The sequence below is a fragment of the Dromaius novaehollandiae genome, chromosome 3 (assembly GCF_036370855.1).
Source record: "Dromaius novaehollandiae isolate bDroNov1 chromosome 3, bDroNov1.hap1, whole genome shotgun sequence".
Classification (NCBI taxonomy): Eukaryota; Metazoa; Chordata; class Aves; order Casuariiformes; family Dromaiidae; genus Dromaius; species Dromaius novaehollandiae.
Genome location: NC_088100.1, coordinates 61,015,611 through 61,032,352, shown reverse-complemented (window position 1 = coordinate 61,032,352; position 16,742 = coordinate 61,015,611). Strand labels below are relative to the sequence as shown.

The following is a 16,742-nucleotide window of genomic DNA, read 5'->3' as shown; positions in this document are numbered from 1 at the left end:
AATGAAAGTAACAAAAATCACTAATTGTTAACACTTTTCAAGCTAAGAAGAAAAGGCATACTATATCCTGCCTCCTCTATACAGGCATCTTTTGCTCACAGACTTGCTGTTTATAAAACAATCACTTTCCTTAAATACCAATAAACAGCAAAAGTGTACTACATGAACAGGACAAAACATAGGCAGAATAACTTTCTACATAATCCTAAGAACACAATTTAAAAGAACTTAGTTCAGTTTATTTAGATTCCCACTTAGGAGAGCAAAGGGAAACATGTTAATAGGAACTCTCCCGGTATTCCTTCTAAAAAGTCTTCCCTCCTGCAGTCCCCCAGCAGTATATTAACATGTTTATGATAGGTGTTGACAGTGCAAATTTCTTTCTATTACCTTGCCAGTGCTTGAATCAGCCCTTTAATCAGAAGATACACTTCTCGGAACAAGAAAGGAGTTCAGCTTCCATGCCCAAACAATTCTGATATCTCTTCTGAGAGTGCCAGGAAGAGATGGTTAATTGGTGCAACGTATTACTATGCCGGGGACACCTGCATGAAAATGAGACCTTAGGTCATTTCACATAGACTCTACAGCTACATCTATCCCAATAAATTCAGCAGTGACTGGGAACATTCTTGGGCACAGAAATGGGATTGTATGTAGAATTAAACCACCGAATGGTCGCTGGAAAGATTCTTGTCCATGCCAACTAGCACTATTCCAAACAATTTTTAGGCACGATTCAGGAGTTAGCACAGGCCACAGATTATTCCTAATAGGCACTTTGCATGCAGCCACCATGTTTTGGAGAGTAAGAGAATTCTGTAGAATAGACACTGATCATTTCACGTCATTTGGCCCAGGAGCATTCCCAGCACTTTTATTTTACTAGTATACACATAGTACATTGTTATCCCACGGTAGCAGCTTTCACTTAACATGAGACAACTGCAGAGGACTTCTTCCAACCTAGAATGGATTGAACTTTTCATCTTTATGTCCAATGCTTTATATTGAGTTTGTTTGCTTTAAAGCTTCGTCTACTTCAGAGGTTTCTGGGCACATGTATAAATATGAAATTAATACCTGAATCAATTATAAAATAGAATCTCATAAACTATTCAGCCATTCCAAAATCACCCATTATGTCCTCCCAGCTAGATTTTGGGTCTTTTTAATTTCTTTCAAATGCCAGAAAAACAGGTTTGGTAACAACAATTTGGCAACCCACTCCTCAGTTTTTGTGGACCTAAACCTAAAGATTTTTTTCAGTGCTTTATTGCAGTCATGAAAAAGTCCCACTAACACCAGTGGAGTTGCCAGAATATCTTCAAAATTTGGGCTTGTGCTAATTAGTGCATTAGGCTTCTCAGCAGAAAGGCCAAATATTGATTTTTTAAATACAGATAATTAAACTTGGTTCTTAGATATATAGTAAGGCCAGGGTGGAAAGATTACATTACTGCAATTGTGTTATATCCTTTCTCTGGATAAACAGAGGACTTCTTAATTCCAGTTCTATCAATCCCACACCATTCACAAACAATAAAATTAATTTCTATGTTTAAATAAATAAAGCCCATTAAATTGGTTCCTCTGCCAATACTTTCAGGCTCTACATTTAAATTGTTCAAAAAAACAGCAGTGCCAGTCAACAAAACAAAAGATGTTGTTTACTGTTTTTGCTGTTAATTAAGGCAACTCCTTAGGTACAAATAGCTTATTGGGATCTCTAAAAGAATCCAATTCATTTGCCATTTGCAAATGATAAAGAATGATAAAATTTTTGAGCTAAATTTAATTCTTTTAGTACCATGAACAGTTCATGAGTTTTTACACCAAAATCCAAGGAGACAACTTTTCAGGAGCTGAAAGTCTAGAAAAATTACCTCTTATTTAATCCATTATATTGAAAGCTCTTTTATATGATATTATCAGGAATGAGGCAAAAGCACATTGTTAAAAACAATCCAACAAAACTTGGAACTAGCAGACTGATTCATCAAAAGAACATTCCTGCCTCCACTTAATTCTCAGATTTGCAGTCCCTTAAAATATATCCACCTGCAATGCAGGTTAAAGATGGAAAGAACCTCCTTGCTTTAATTCTCATGGAGGTGCAGGCCAGACATACCAGAATTCTGTCTCCTCCTATATGGGAGCCAAGCTGTCAAATTAAGGATATACAATGCATTTAGGATCAGCACCAAGATATGTATGGGCTGTGTCTTTCATCAGATACAATTAGGCCATACTTCCTAAAGTTATAACACATTCTAGAGTCATATAAAATCTAATGTTTTTTTCTTCGAAAAAAACGCATTTTCACCAAGTTCTCTCCACTTCATTGACAGAGGCTTACAGTCACTGTAGTTAAAGAACAAAAACAGTGGCTAATATTTTTTTTGCCCAAGCTCTTCTCTGCTAGTACACTATTTAAGTATAGTTCCTCCGTATCAGCAGATGGAGACAGAGTACACATGTTTTGATGTCTTCACCTTTCAGTGAACTAGGAATTTATCACCACAGAATGTAGACTGCATCCATTTGGCTGATCTTTGTATTTTCTTAAAGATTCCAGGATAATGAACCAATATACTCTGAGTTTTAATCATTTCCCTGATTTTACATCTTTTAAGTTTTTTAGAGTTACTTAACAAATGTGGGCTTTGGAGTTAGCTCTGTATCTTAGGGCATAGTATTCTGGAGAGCACACTATCAGCATAACAGCAACACAAATCATGTCATACCTTCCATGAGAGATATTCATGTAATATTGTTGCATGATATCGTTCTACAAATTATTATTAATTATTTTTGTAATGCCATTAGACTACATCATAAATTGTGGGCTTAAATGGTAACATTATAAAAAAAGCCTATAAGTAATAAGCTTAGGTACCAAACTAAGCATGAAGCTTTTATTAAAATTTCTCATAGTTTGTCATTACAAACTGACTTTGTTTTGGTTCAGGTAGCAGATAGAAACTGGGTAGTGCCTGGGTAGTGCTAAGTGCCCTTATGGGACATCAGTTCCTTAAAAGAGATATTGCCTTATACAAATGTCCTTAATTCCACTTTCAAAGGCCTCTGTGGCTGTTCTCCATTCCAGTTGCTTTTGTGTAATTGTCTGCAGTCGTGCTTTTGTCACCATTTGTTAAGTCTTGTATGTACATAATGATATGAAGAATACGCATAGGTACAGCTGCATCCCAAATATAGGTATTTATTAACCATTCTCAAACATGTGAGGTTAAGGTATCTAAATACTACCAATGTAACTGTTTTCTTGATGTTTCCATAAAGCAGAACAGCACACATTCTACGGGTTCAAAAGTCATGGAGTTTTGCCTCCTTACCAACTATATGTAGCCTAATGCTTCAGAAAATAATCTATATTTAAAATTCGGGCTAGCTGAAACCAAAATAGATTATTTATTTTAATGTGAATTAAAACAGGTCTTCTGCCTTCCACTGCTGAACAGTGGTTGTCATATATCCTGTAGCTAATTAGTCGAAAATAATTCAGAGAGAGAAAATAAGAGATACCAAAAGGTGGTTATTCCACTATCTTGATATTTTGCTAACAACACCACGTCTCTTCCACTAACATTCATTACTGAGTGATTTAGTCAGTTGTTTGGATCACACAGTTTCTGCCCCTCCCAATTTTGATTTGCTCCTGTTCTCAGTGTTATCACAAATCTGTTGCTTTCATACTGGAAGCAAGGACAGTACAGAAGTATTATCCTTCTCTTAGCATATTTAAAATTCACAGCTTTGCAATAGGAATGAGGGGAACCTCTTAGTCTCTCCAATAAATCCATGCCTACAGCTTACATTACATTTCAGTCAGACTTGGTGACTTTGGTTCTAGCCTCTAACTTTGGTTAAATTGACTCTTTGTGAACAAATTACTCAATGTAAACTCTTGCTGTGCTTAACAATGGTCTTAGATCAATGCAATTCATTATTAATCATCTTGATACTTGTAGTTACCGAAAAAGTTTATGTGAATTAATTTTAGGTCATGGTTATTTTCAGCTGATATTTTGGGGTAGACAGCACTCAGAATAGGTCTTAACTGATGCACAAATTTTTGTGCAAACAAGAAGGAATTTTACACAATACTATCAGTAATTTTCCCTGACAATATTTACAATCTGGAACTATCCAATCTATGAGCCAAAACTCTTGTTTTCTGAGGACAGACTATGTTTGAAAACAGATAACATTAATTTTGTATGATTAAAAAGACATAAAAAACTAATGATACTTGCACAGATTATGCTAGTGATAGCAAAAAAAATAAGTTCATTCGCCATTCTGTTTCAGAAGTAATACCTTGTACCATCTAATTTTTTTCAAGTAACAGGGTACACTGAGTCATAATGTGTCTGTAAAAAGAGTCAAATCTGAACCCATTAAGGAACTGCCTAGTAGAAGCTGGATCTGCTCTAAAGCATGCTAAATTTCATTCCACTGAAGAAACAAAATATGATTCAGGAAAAGGAGAAGAGTAGTAATATAAGTCTGGCATTTTTTAACCTAATTATGCCTGATTCAATGTAAATTATACTTGATGTAATAAAGTGACAGTCAGAAAAGAAATGCTAACAAAGGACAGTGTGAAGAATGTATTCTTCCTCATTTATAGTCAATAGAATTAATGTTAGGAATTGTATAACTAATTAAAAGTAGGAAAGTATAATAACCTAAGGAACTGTGATCAAACGAGTGCTGCAAAAAGCAAAGAGAAGGCAGAAAATGTTATTCATAGTCTTGTCTCTAAATGGCCAAGTTATATTATAGACATGCTTTGGCTGACTGTAGTTAACCCAAGTATGAACATTTAATGAGCTGGTAGGATTTTCTGTTTGGTCTTCAGAGGCTTACAGTTGGCTCACAGATGGCCTCTGTCTCAGTTCAGTTTAATCCAATAAACTTGCCTCACTCTGTCCTATACTCACCTATAAGAGTGCTTTTTGGGTGAAAAACAGCTGCTTGTTCCTGCTGATACTGGCATTAGGAATATAGCAACATCACTTCCTTTACTCTTCATGTGTCCATGGCTCTCAAGGTCAAAACTGCTGAAACCAAGGTAAAGGGAATTGAGTTTGTATAGCATTGTATGTCACTGGATAGTATTTAGCATATTAGACGGCTACTGCGGATCTTGAAAAAGCAGTTGCATTCATTCTTACAAAATATTCTTCAATGTTCTCTTCCTAAATAATGAAATAAAAAGGCATCTTTTACTATAGTGCTGGTAATTAAGTACTGCAGAGTACATCTTATATAAAGGATTTCAAAATATATAATGTAGTTCCATTTATGAGATTTAATTCTTAGAAGTGTCTAATAAAATCCTAAATTTGAGGACAACAGTGTAGTCCTAAAATTCTTTAAGTTATTTTAATATATAATAGATTACCCTGTAGTTTTTAACTTGTGTTTTTCACACTGAAATCTTTGAGGGCTTAAAAAGGGAAAAGAAGGGAGAATTAAATGTATTTTGAAATTAAATAAAATATACATTTAAATTTCAGGGGAAAGGTCAAATAAAAATGAAGTAGAATACAACTGGAAAAATTTCAAAGGTTTTTAATTTTCATGTTGTTTGTTTACCAGCATATTCTTAGCACTGGGTTGCATGCATTTCTTTAGCTTACTTGACTAAGCAAAATATGTTATAGCTAATACATCACTACCTCCCTAAGACAGGGCTTAAGAATATTCTGGGTACAAAGGGAAAAATCTTGGTCCTTTGAAGTCAGTGAAAGTTTGTCACTGACTTCAAGGGAGGCCAGGAATTCACCTACTGTAATTAAAGGTCAACAGGTCATCAACTCACAGCCTTCCTTCAGGTCTGTTATTTTCACTTCAGTCCCCTCACATCTTTTTCATTACAGTACAAATCTACATCTAGAGTAGATAAGATTTAAAGGAGTGGCAGCAGATAAAGGAGAATTCCATGAAATGTGCATCTGTTTAGAAAATTGAATGAATTGATTCTTACCAAAAATGTGCTAAAGATTAAACTTGCAATGTTTAGAGGTACATCTTGGGGGGCAGGGGAGAAGAAGTGTAGCATGGCTACAAGACATGCACATGACATTGTAGACAATGAACATTAAAGTGGCCATTAGGTACAGTATGGAAAAGAATCAATCAAATGGGTTATTTGACCAATTTTCATTTAGAATAAGACAAAAAAAGTAGAAATGGGAAAGCTGTATTTACCCCTCAGACCAAGCTGGTCAAAGAGAGATTAATCATTCTTAATATTTTTATTTTGCTTTGTTTTGGCATAGAGAAAGAAAAGCAGAATAAGACACTGTGCTGAACATTTACTTATTAACAAATAGCAATTTGTACAGGCATGATGGATTTCTCTCCTATTGCAATAGAAAACAAAACCCCTGGCAGCTGTGGGAGATGGATGCAGTGATGCACTTTTACTTTTCGGTAATCAGCAATATAAAAATTACGAAAAAGTAGCTTGCTAAATTCAAAGTGCCCATACTTCTGTCAGTGTAGGACAGTTCTGTAAATGTATTGTCTACATTCAGCCATTCAAAGAATGAAGGCCAGAAGTAAACATTACATACACTGGAGAGAAGCCTCATCCAGAGAGGCATCTGATCTTGCTTTGAAGAACCTGTTATTTCCAAAGGTAGTCTGCTCCATTGGGTAATTGCCTTCACTGTCAAAAATGTCCTTTATTTATCTTTTGAACTTGTCTAGCTATAACTTCCAGTCATTTACCTCTTGTGGCTTTTCTGATAGGCTAAAGAGCCCTTAATCACCTGGTATTTTTTGCCTGTGAAGGTACTTATCCGTCCTAATCGAATCAGTCCTCAGAGCTAAACAGATTGACCTCTTTAGAGCTGTAGTGCTGGTGAAAAAAGAAACTTTTGGCCAGCAACTCTCTTTTGTGACTCTTCTCTGACCCACCTTCAGTTCTTAACATACCTTAAAAAGACCTAAAATTGGATGCCATTCTATCTTCCCAATGCTGCATTTAGAGGTAATACTTCATATTTCTATTCATATTCTTCCACTTTAAAAATCAAAGCCTTAAGGGCTCATTGTGTATCACAGCATTTCAAGAGCAGCTCATGAAAATGACCTAGCATCAGTTGTTGTCCATCTATAGCCCTTTTCAGAGTCACTGCATCCTAGAATAAAGGCTCTTTTTTTTCATTAGTGTTTGGTGGGTCAGCTTTTACCAGTATACAACAAACTAAATCAAAATGAAAATTACACTTTAGAACTGGCTTAGGTTTTACCCTTTTAACCCCAATCTTGGCTGGAAACCTAGTTTTATTGGAAAATGAGGTTGTTTTTAAACTTACTCTATGTCTTTACTTTCTTTTTTTTTAATTCAGCAACTTTGAATCATTTGTCAAGAACATTGTCAAGAACTGTATCCTCTAAATTCCCAACCATGATGAGGGCATGGAACTAAATCCAATAATAGATTTCGATAAGAATTCTTGAGTAATAATAAATAAATAAAAAGATCAGATCTCTTTCAAACTTTGCAAAATGGAAATGATTTTTGAAACATTGTTTTTTCTTGTTTCCTTCCATTAGTTTTAATTGTTCTCCAAATAATTCCTCTTCCTTCTTTGTTATGAATATCCAATTATTATTTCCTCTACCTTGGTCCATGTAACTAACTTCTACACGTGTGATTCCTGTACTCTTCTTCAGAACTCAGTCTTACCAGTTCTTACTTATTTTTTCTTAAATGCATTCCATTTGTAAATATGGTATCACCAGTCAAAGAAAAAAACACTAGCTTCTTTGGCTTTGATATAATGCTTCACCATATGCAGTCTATAATTTCTGCCTACCATCCTCATACTATGAAAAATGGTACCCAGTTCCCTATATTCTGTAACTCCTTTTATGCTGGGCTGCTTTTCATAAATTTGCTTCTGAATTAATTTCTTCTTTTTGAATATTTCATCATCGCAGTCTTCATTTTTCTATTTTAAATCTATTTTTGATAAACATGGACAAGAAGTCCTGTAAAATGTCAAGACTTCAAACGCAGTCGGTGTCAGCTCAATTCCATTGATCTCAGTGGAAATTCAGCATGGAATCTTGCAGGATGCACACAAAAATTTGCAGGTGTAGGACCCATATTTGCAGGTGTAAGTATATTTAGTTAATAACGGAATTACAGTAATTATGCTCCCCTTAGATCACTATTGCAGTATGACATTGCTCTTAAGACAATGCAAAACTGTCACAACCACTTTCGGTCGAAATCATGTGGTGTACTTCAGCAAAATTTTAAAACAGTTAATAAATGAAAAAGTTGGTTTGCAATTCTAGTCATCTCTTTTCAGCGAGAAAACACAGAACTAGAAAAAGTGCAAAGAAAAACAACAACTGCAATCACTGGCATGTTATGGATTTCATATTTGGAGAAATTTAAACAGGATAGAACTCTTAAAAAAGAGGTGTGTGAGTAGGACATTATGAAGGTAGAAATAATCAGGGATAACACAGAACCATAAGTAGAGAACAAATTATTCCCTATTTCTGATAACATAAGAACAAAAGGGCATTCTACATGTTATTAAATCTGTAGTAGGTTTAATTAACTATGCAGTAGGTTTAAAAAATCCCACAAAGTAAAGTACTTTCTCACAACACCCAGAATTAAATTGTGGTACTTATTTTCACAGTTGAAACATTAGTGGAAGAAAGTCCAACCAAGGTATACCAAATGCAGTGATGTGGATGCAATCTTTGGCTCAAAAAGGCTTTAAAACACATAATGCTGGATGCCAGGAGTAAATATTAATTCTGTACTTCCCATGTCTTTTATTACTTCCCTCAGTTTAAGCTATTGGTTGTTGTAAGGTACTGACCTCACACAGTATTAAGAGTATTGGCCTGAATAGATTTTGGACCAGAATAGTCAATTTATATTATGTTCCCACAAGTGTTTTATATAGCACCACCTTTTGTGGCAGCATTTTCTTTCAAAATATCTAGACCATGATTATAATGTCCACTGCAGAAAAACGAACATGTAAATATGATAATTTATACTGGAAGGAAAAAATGTTTTGTCTAGTCACTGCAAGACTGAGAAATGAAATGGTATGTATCCATATATGTATGGCTTCTATAACAAAGAAAAAGATTCAAACATTCACATAACACACATTTCTGAAAACATATTCCCAAATCACCTTAATATAAGGTACTATTACCTGTAAATAACCCACATAAAACATACTTATAATATTTTATACAGTAACAGTTTAAGATGAACACTCTTTTGAATGCGGTCCAGAACCCACATCTCCCCTCTTACCAGATGAGTGATCAATCCACTGAGTGAGATAATCAGTGAGATAACCAGTTTGATGCATAGAGATCGCCAGTACTGATGTCCCATGTTTGCTTTAAAAAATAATAAAAGCCCAAATAAATATCTTGAATGTCATTATGTCATCACGGAAAAACAGAAATTAAAGTGTTAGGCATTAACAAGACTCTACTATTATTATCCAAACATATCAACCTTCAAAATATAATTTTATATTACATCTGTAGGAATTAATACATGTTTTAAGGCCTGCATAATTCAGGAAGCCAACTTAAATAATCAGAGATACGGGAATTACACTTTACTAAAAAGGATCTCATTATATATAAAAACATTATCTATCTCATTATATATATAAACATTATATATATAAGCATTATATATATAAACATTATCATGTTAAGTCTCACAGTTTTTTCTCTGTGCATTGCTTCTAAACTATCAGCTTAGAAATTAAGACACTGAAATAGAATGAAAAAAATAATGACACCAAGGTAGCTTAGGTAGGAAATGTAACTTCTTAGGATAATTGTCTATATTATGTATCTCTTTTCTTAGAAAAGAACCAGTCTCTGATCATTAGCCAGTGGTTGCTTTCTGAAACTCATATTTTACAAGTACTTTTTCAATTTAGAGTTGGAATTTATTTAGAATAAATTAAAAAACAATTAAAACTTAAGAAATATTTAACAGATATCCCTCATTACTCACTTAAGTTGCCTATATCTTTCCCTTTGGAAGTAAGCACTATGTCACATGTTTTCTAAAAGCTGGGAAACTTAATTACTGCTTTACAATTTTCTACATTTTATTTGTATACAGTTTCAACATAATTACAGGGCGGGCATTTCTCTAAAGTTAATACTGAGGCTTAGTTAAGCATCTGGACAATCTTAAACTCTCAAGTCCTACTATGTAGTAACTGCCAAGAATGGTGCTTCTCATTGATCATTCAGAAGACACATACATTCAATAGCTAAGTAGTGGGTATAAAACAGAAACAAAGAACTGTGTATTATAACAACACATTAGGAGCTGAAATGTGCTTTTAACAACTTTTATGTAATCAGGAACAGCAAAAATTCTGTCTAAGCATATTATTTTCTAAATGCTTTTTCAAATTATGATATGTTAGGAATCTGGTATTATTTTCTGACTATTATTTACCTAACCCAAATACGGCATTAGGTTTTACTCTGCTTTTCCCTTTTATAGGTAGTGCTGGTGAACCTGTTGATATGCACAGTAGTTTTCTACACTGTGTACTATGTAGTCCTATCTGTCTGCTTCGCAGCACTCAAGTAAGATTTCCTTGCTTTAGTCTAATATGATTGCATAATACAACTGGATATAATAGATAGAATTTTGATTCTGTAGTCCAGTAGAGAAGGCATCCAGACTGGAAGCATCCTGTCTCAGTTATTCCATGAGCACTTTCAAACTCAGTTAAATTGTTGCAACAGAACCTTCATTTAAATGCACAAATTAGCAAATGGCTACTCAAAATTAATATAAAATGCTGGTTCTAATATGCTTCCTTGTGCTGGCACCACTTGAATAAATTAATGTAAAAGAAAAGATGATGTGAAAGAAGACAAGATTTTATAGTCAATATAAGAGACAAATTATCTCCCTTAGGAACTTACTGATTAGCATGTATAGTGCCAGACATGTCTTAAATAAAAGTGGAGATCATAGACAGTGTGTGCAAGGGCAAGACCATGACACATAATGGAATGTAGAAAGCTTGTAAAAGTCCAGGATACTCCATTAAAGATCTTATTTTAAAACTCACAATATGTCATATAACTGCAAAGACCTTATAGAAAATTTTTGCTTAAACGTATTCATTATATTTCCACAGGATTAAAATGCTGGATGGTTTGGCACCTTTTGATTTTAAGACAAATCCCTCATGGATTAACCCATACTATTTAGGTAATTTGTTTTTCTCTTTCTCTCTGTCTAAGTTTGTTTATCTGGATGTAAACTTGTATTCCTCATGGATAGTATTTTAAAGCGTTTTCAGTAATGCCAATGTTTTCGGTATTTTAACTGTACTGCATTTAAATGTTTATTTATATTACCTGCATTTCTCATTTAGGTATTGCTGCTTATCATTCTAGTGATTCTTAGGCATTTCCTCGAGTTGTTCTTTTAATCTTGCACCATTTTGAAGAAAATGTGCTGCTCTACCAGGATGCTTCATTTTCATTATAAAGCAATTACCTATTCTCTGTAAAGTTCCTCCACAAAGTTGTAAAATTTAAATTCATATTGCAGAAAATTTCTTATGACCCATGTTGGATCCAGAATCTTATGTGATGTTATAAATATTAGGTCATATTCCACTAATAAAAATTTTGCTTTGACAGTGCCTAAATATAGTTGGCATTAAAATGTCAGGGTCTGATTGTAGTTCCGAATACAAATCCTGCATTTTTGTCTGAAGCCTTTAAAATATATTTGCTTTCCAAAACTGTCATCCCTAAAAAATTATATGCATAAGTGAAGCTTTACCAGATTTGTAATCTATTTCACAAAGGCAAGTCGCATCACCTGGAATTAAAACTGCTCAAAAATAATTGTCTAGAACATCAGGTTAAAAAGAGGGATAAAAATGCATGGATATTTTTAGAGTACCAGTGCTGCTTTCAGATGAAAAAAGAACATTTCAGTAGTAGCAATGGGAAAAAAAATTAAATCCTATTCCATTAGAATTACTTTTCAGGGCTGTAATGAAATTACTGTATCTCAAAATGATTTTTTTTTCAAAATAATATCTGATGGTTTGATACAGCATGCTTACAAGGTGTTGAAAACAGTAACTAGATCATGCATCTGGTTAGTATTGCATCCTCCTTTCTGTCCACCTGATGAGATAACATGAAACAGCAAAACACAGTAGGAGCTGTTTAAAGTCAATGGACACCAAGATATAAGTAAGCTCTCTACATGATGTTGCAAATGAGAATTCGCTTACTCTAGGGTCTCATTCATGCCTGTGAAAAGTAGAATTATGTCTTTAAAAGATAACCTCAAAATAAAAGTGGAAGTCTCAGGTCAGAATTGAGGTATTGTTACTGGCCCAATTTTGTAGAAAAGTTTGTAGACTATCCATCTGCACTAAGCATACTCACTAAATTATAAAATTATCGGCAAAATTTAGAGTGATACTATAATCATGAAAGCTAGTACACTAAAAAAATTAATTAAATGAATTGTCAAGCATTACATTTTTTAAAGTGTCTTCTAATTTCCTAACCTCCTGTGGTTTTACAGTTATCTGTTTCTTATTTGTTACTTTTTTTTAAAAACTGCTGGGTGAAAAATCCACATAAAGAACAGTGGGAACTAACTAACTGACTCTATAAAGAAAATAACTTTGAAATGCATAAACTGCTGCCAAATGTATAAATTAAATACAGTGAAAAAATAATAATGTTCTCTCTACTCTCAGCTGAAGTAATCTTAGGTATTATGTTACCGCAACAGTAGAAAAATAAATAATTCAGTGTATGACTTTTATATGCCTCTGTTCTAAAAAAAAAGAACAAAATGTATCTATATTGAACATTCTATGAATTACAAAGGCACAATTATGGTCTGTTTTATAAGCTGTTGATCACAAGAATTCAGGACTATAGATAGAATGGACTTTACGTGTCTTTCATTCAGTCCCCTGCCATCTCAGGTAGCCATGTAGTATAACACTTTTGACCAAATAAACTTTTCCCTGAAACAGTTTGATTCCATTATCCATACTAGCAAGGAAACAAACTGAAAGCTAAGCACCGGTCTATTGCTTTGTCAAAGAACACATCTCACAAAATACCCCAGTGAGGTTCCTCACCCTTCCCAGGGTTCTAGGTTCCCATAGTTGCTCTGTGCCTTTCTAGACTGTTTTCACTAAGGAGGCATGGCTTGACTGTGCCATAACTTTTCCAGAATTATGCCCAGCATCAGTGGGATGCTGTCATTACAGACCGATGGCACAGTATGGCTCATTATGTTCCGGAGAAGGTGGGCTGGTGGGGATAGAAAGGAGCTGTTTCATCACTGAGAGAAGAAACTTGGTTGACCAGATACTCTATACGTGGTCATAGTCTCCTTTGGCAGTGTAATTTAGGTATTATCACTTTTCAGGTAATCCCCATTCATGGTTTAACAACACAGAGATAGTGGCTAAATGTCAGGCACAAGACACTGACACTACAGCAGTTGTGCCAGCTACGCTGTCAGCATTGAGAAAAGCCAGACTTCTGGTTTTATATAACATGAGATCCATATGGATGACATAAGCTCACCTTGTAGGTTCTCTGCTCCATTTCCCCATGCATGTCTTTTCTGCACTCACTCCTTCACATCATTTCCTCAACCACCTCTCCTTCCAGAATATATACATACATACATACATATATATACATATATATGTATGATGCAGTGAAAGGGGGAGGGAGAACACGATGAAGTTTCTTTCTGGACATAACCCCTTAACCACACAATTATGTTTTGGAAGAGAAAAAACTGATCTAGGTCAATATCAGCCATACCTATGTAATGTCATATGCAAAGAGTGTGGATGGGCTATTATGTAAAATTTCCGTGCCATTTCTTCTCTAGGTTATATGTACAGCACTGGTCACCATCCTGTTAATCCTCATGTTTTTTGCATAAAATATGGAATATTTTAAAGCTATAAACAAATCAGGATACAACCCATGCAGATTTCTGCAGTAAAATTAGAAACCAGCTTTATAACAAAAACATTAGTGTAATATTTGACCTTGTCAAAAATAATCTACTTTACCTCAAGAGATTTTAAATTCCTATTGCCATTACTTCTGAATATGAGAATAAGTATCATGAAACTGTGCTTGGTATGAATACCCTATCTTCATTTACAGTTCTTCTAATATCATTGGAAATAACTTTCTTCATTTGTGGTCTGCTGTTTGCCCTGGTTGTGGAAGAGTGGGTTTGGGATTATGCTGTAACAGTTACTATTATTCATATCATCATAACTTCAGTTGGTAAGTAGGTTTATTGCTAAATAAATGCACAATACTGTAAATTAAAGAGACCAATCATCTACAATTCATCTACTATATTACTGGACTAACCTTACCATTTTTCTCAAATGAACTTAATGTATCTCAATTTTTCATCCATTTAACTCATGCACATGTTTAAATTCTGCCATGTAAAACACTACTCTTTGTTGTAGAATTAAAAAATATATAATTTTCTTATAAAAAATTAGTTTTAGTTTATAATAAGACAGTTAATGTCTAAAAGATCCAGCCTAGATACAACTCCAACATTTGAGAGGCACGTTCTTTTCTAAAACAAGGAATTAATAGTTGTCCATGTCCTGACACTTTAATGCCCACTCATAACACCTCAGCTGTAGTTCAGAGTAAAAATGAGACTTGCTTCAGCAAAGCCAATTCTAAGTGTTTAAGTTAGATTACTCCAGGTAAATCTCATTGAGGAAAATAAAGCATTTTACCTATTGAAGCACTTTTTTCTGAAACTCTTCCCCTTTGCCCAAAGGAAGAAAAAAAAAGAAAGCTTTGGCTGCTGTTAACAAGTCTCATCATCAGTTTTTGCCAGCACCTGGTAACCTTTCCCCTCCTCTCATGCTGTTTAACAGAATGCTGCTATGGCTGAGTAGGAAATATATTTTAACGCTATCCCTGTGAGAGCTGTGTGGAGATCTTTTTCTCCTATAACAGTAAGATTAGAATTCTTATTCTAGATTTCAGGAATAGGAAAGATATCACTGACAAATTAGGGCTCCTCCCCACTACATAACAATTAATCTTTCTTTTTTAATGCTTTGTCCAGTTCTGTTTTAGCAGTTTAGATAGAAAGGGATTCCCCAGTTCCCCTGAGAAATTATGCCAGAGACCAGTAAAGAGTTCATCTTAAAAAATTAAGCACAATTTCTTACGAATGTTCAGGACCTACATAGGAGTTTGTAATTTCAGTAAACATAAAGTACATAATTTATAAAGTATAACTAAGTAGATATTTTACAATATAATGTAATGTTTGCATATCTTCCTCCTTAATGTTTAAAAACTTAACAGTTCTTTTCCTCTCCTTCCAGTTATGTCTGAATTCCCTCTGATGTTACATTGGTGGCTGGCATTAGGTATAATTAAATTCTTTAAAATTTAAATTCTTAGACTCTATGTATAAAATTAGTCTCTAGTCTCAATACTTTGAGAACTGTCAATATTTAAAGAAGAAATACATGCTTTTGAGTTATCCTTCTTTTAAGGGCACAGGCCAGTAATTCAGGACTAACATTTGACTTGCCTTAATCATTCTTCTATTTTAGGACCAGAATGTACTCAATTTACTTATGTTAATTTTCCTAACCAAAAGCAGATTTGCTTATGTAGTTGAAATAAGCCACATTTAAGTCCTGTCTAATCAAACTATCTGTCTCACCTAATTCAGGTCTCAAAAAGACAGTTGTCCAAACCAGTCATCCTTGGTACCCTTTTTAATCAATGGAGAGAAATAGGCACCTTCAGAGGCAATTTGTGTCAACATTATATGCAGCCATCTATGATAGATGCGATAAATCCTCGTCATCATATTTCCCTTTGAGTGAATGGCAAACCTTTTCAATGTTTAATTTGCTGTAAAATTAAAAGTATGCCCCTGTGCTGGAATATATTACCTTGGGAAATAGTTAAGGGAGAAAATGGTGTCATTCTTTCTTTTATGGTGGATAACAAGGATTGCCAGTTGTAGTAAATTCCTAAATGATGGAGACAGGCAAATAAATTCCCTGTCCTGCAACTGGTTTTGCATGAAGTGGACCTATACCTTCATAGCTGGCTAAAGGCTGGTGCAAAAAGTATAAGGAAGCAGGCTACTTTTTAAAAACCAAAGATAAAAAGAAGTACTGCTTAAAGTTTCATAAAAAAAGAAGTACTGCTTAAATTACCCTAACATTTGTATTCCACTATATAACTTAATACAGAACAGTCATGTATTTCCTTTCAGGATCTGGCGTAATTTCAATGATTTGTGGAGGACAGATTTTGGCATACTGTTTGTTCAAAGACAACTTCATCTACCCGGTTCTGGATGATTTTTGAAAAATCTGAACTTGCATTTATATTTATATCATTTCTATGATTTAATTAACAACATAACTGAAGCAAAGCAAGATGCTGTCTAACTGTAAGACTAATATCTAGCTTCCTGGACCTTTTGTATCTTACATTTCTTTATAAAATGTGCTCACTTTTAGCTGTTTGTATGTACATTTTCCATTAAGCAAATGACTACATATACTGTCTATTTCTTAAAAACAAGTAAGCCACAAGGACAAGAGCAATGATGCAGCACTCTTGCAAAAACC

The 16,742-nt window shown here is 34.2% G+C and overlaps 1 protein-coding gene across 1 annotated transcript; it reads left to right on the top strand.

The window, feature by feature from the left end:
- Positions 1 to 5,065: 5,065 nt before the first annotated feature.
- TMEM244 (transmembrane protein 244) lies at positions 5,066 to 16,476 on the top strand. Its single transcript, XM_064510200.1, has 6 exons — positions 5,066 to 5,098; positions 10,571 to 10,656; positions 11,220 to 11,293; positions 14,263 to 14,388; positions 15,471 to 15,515; positions 16,382 to 16,476. Exons 1-6 carry the CDS (start codon positions 5,066 to 5,068, stop codon positions 16,474 to 16,476), a joined length of 459 nt encoding a protein of 152 aa, XP_064366270.1.
- The last annotated feature ends 266 nt before the right edge of the window (positions 16,477 to 16,742 follow it).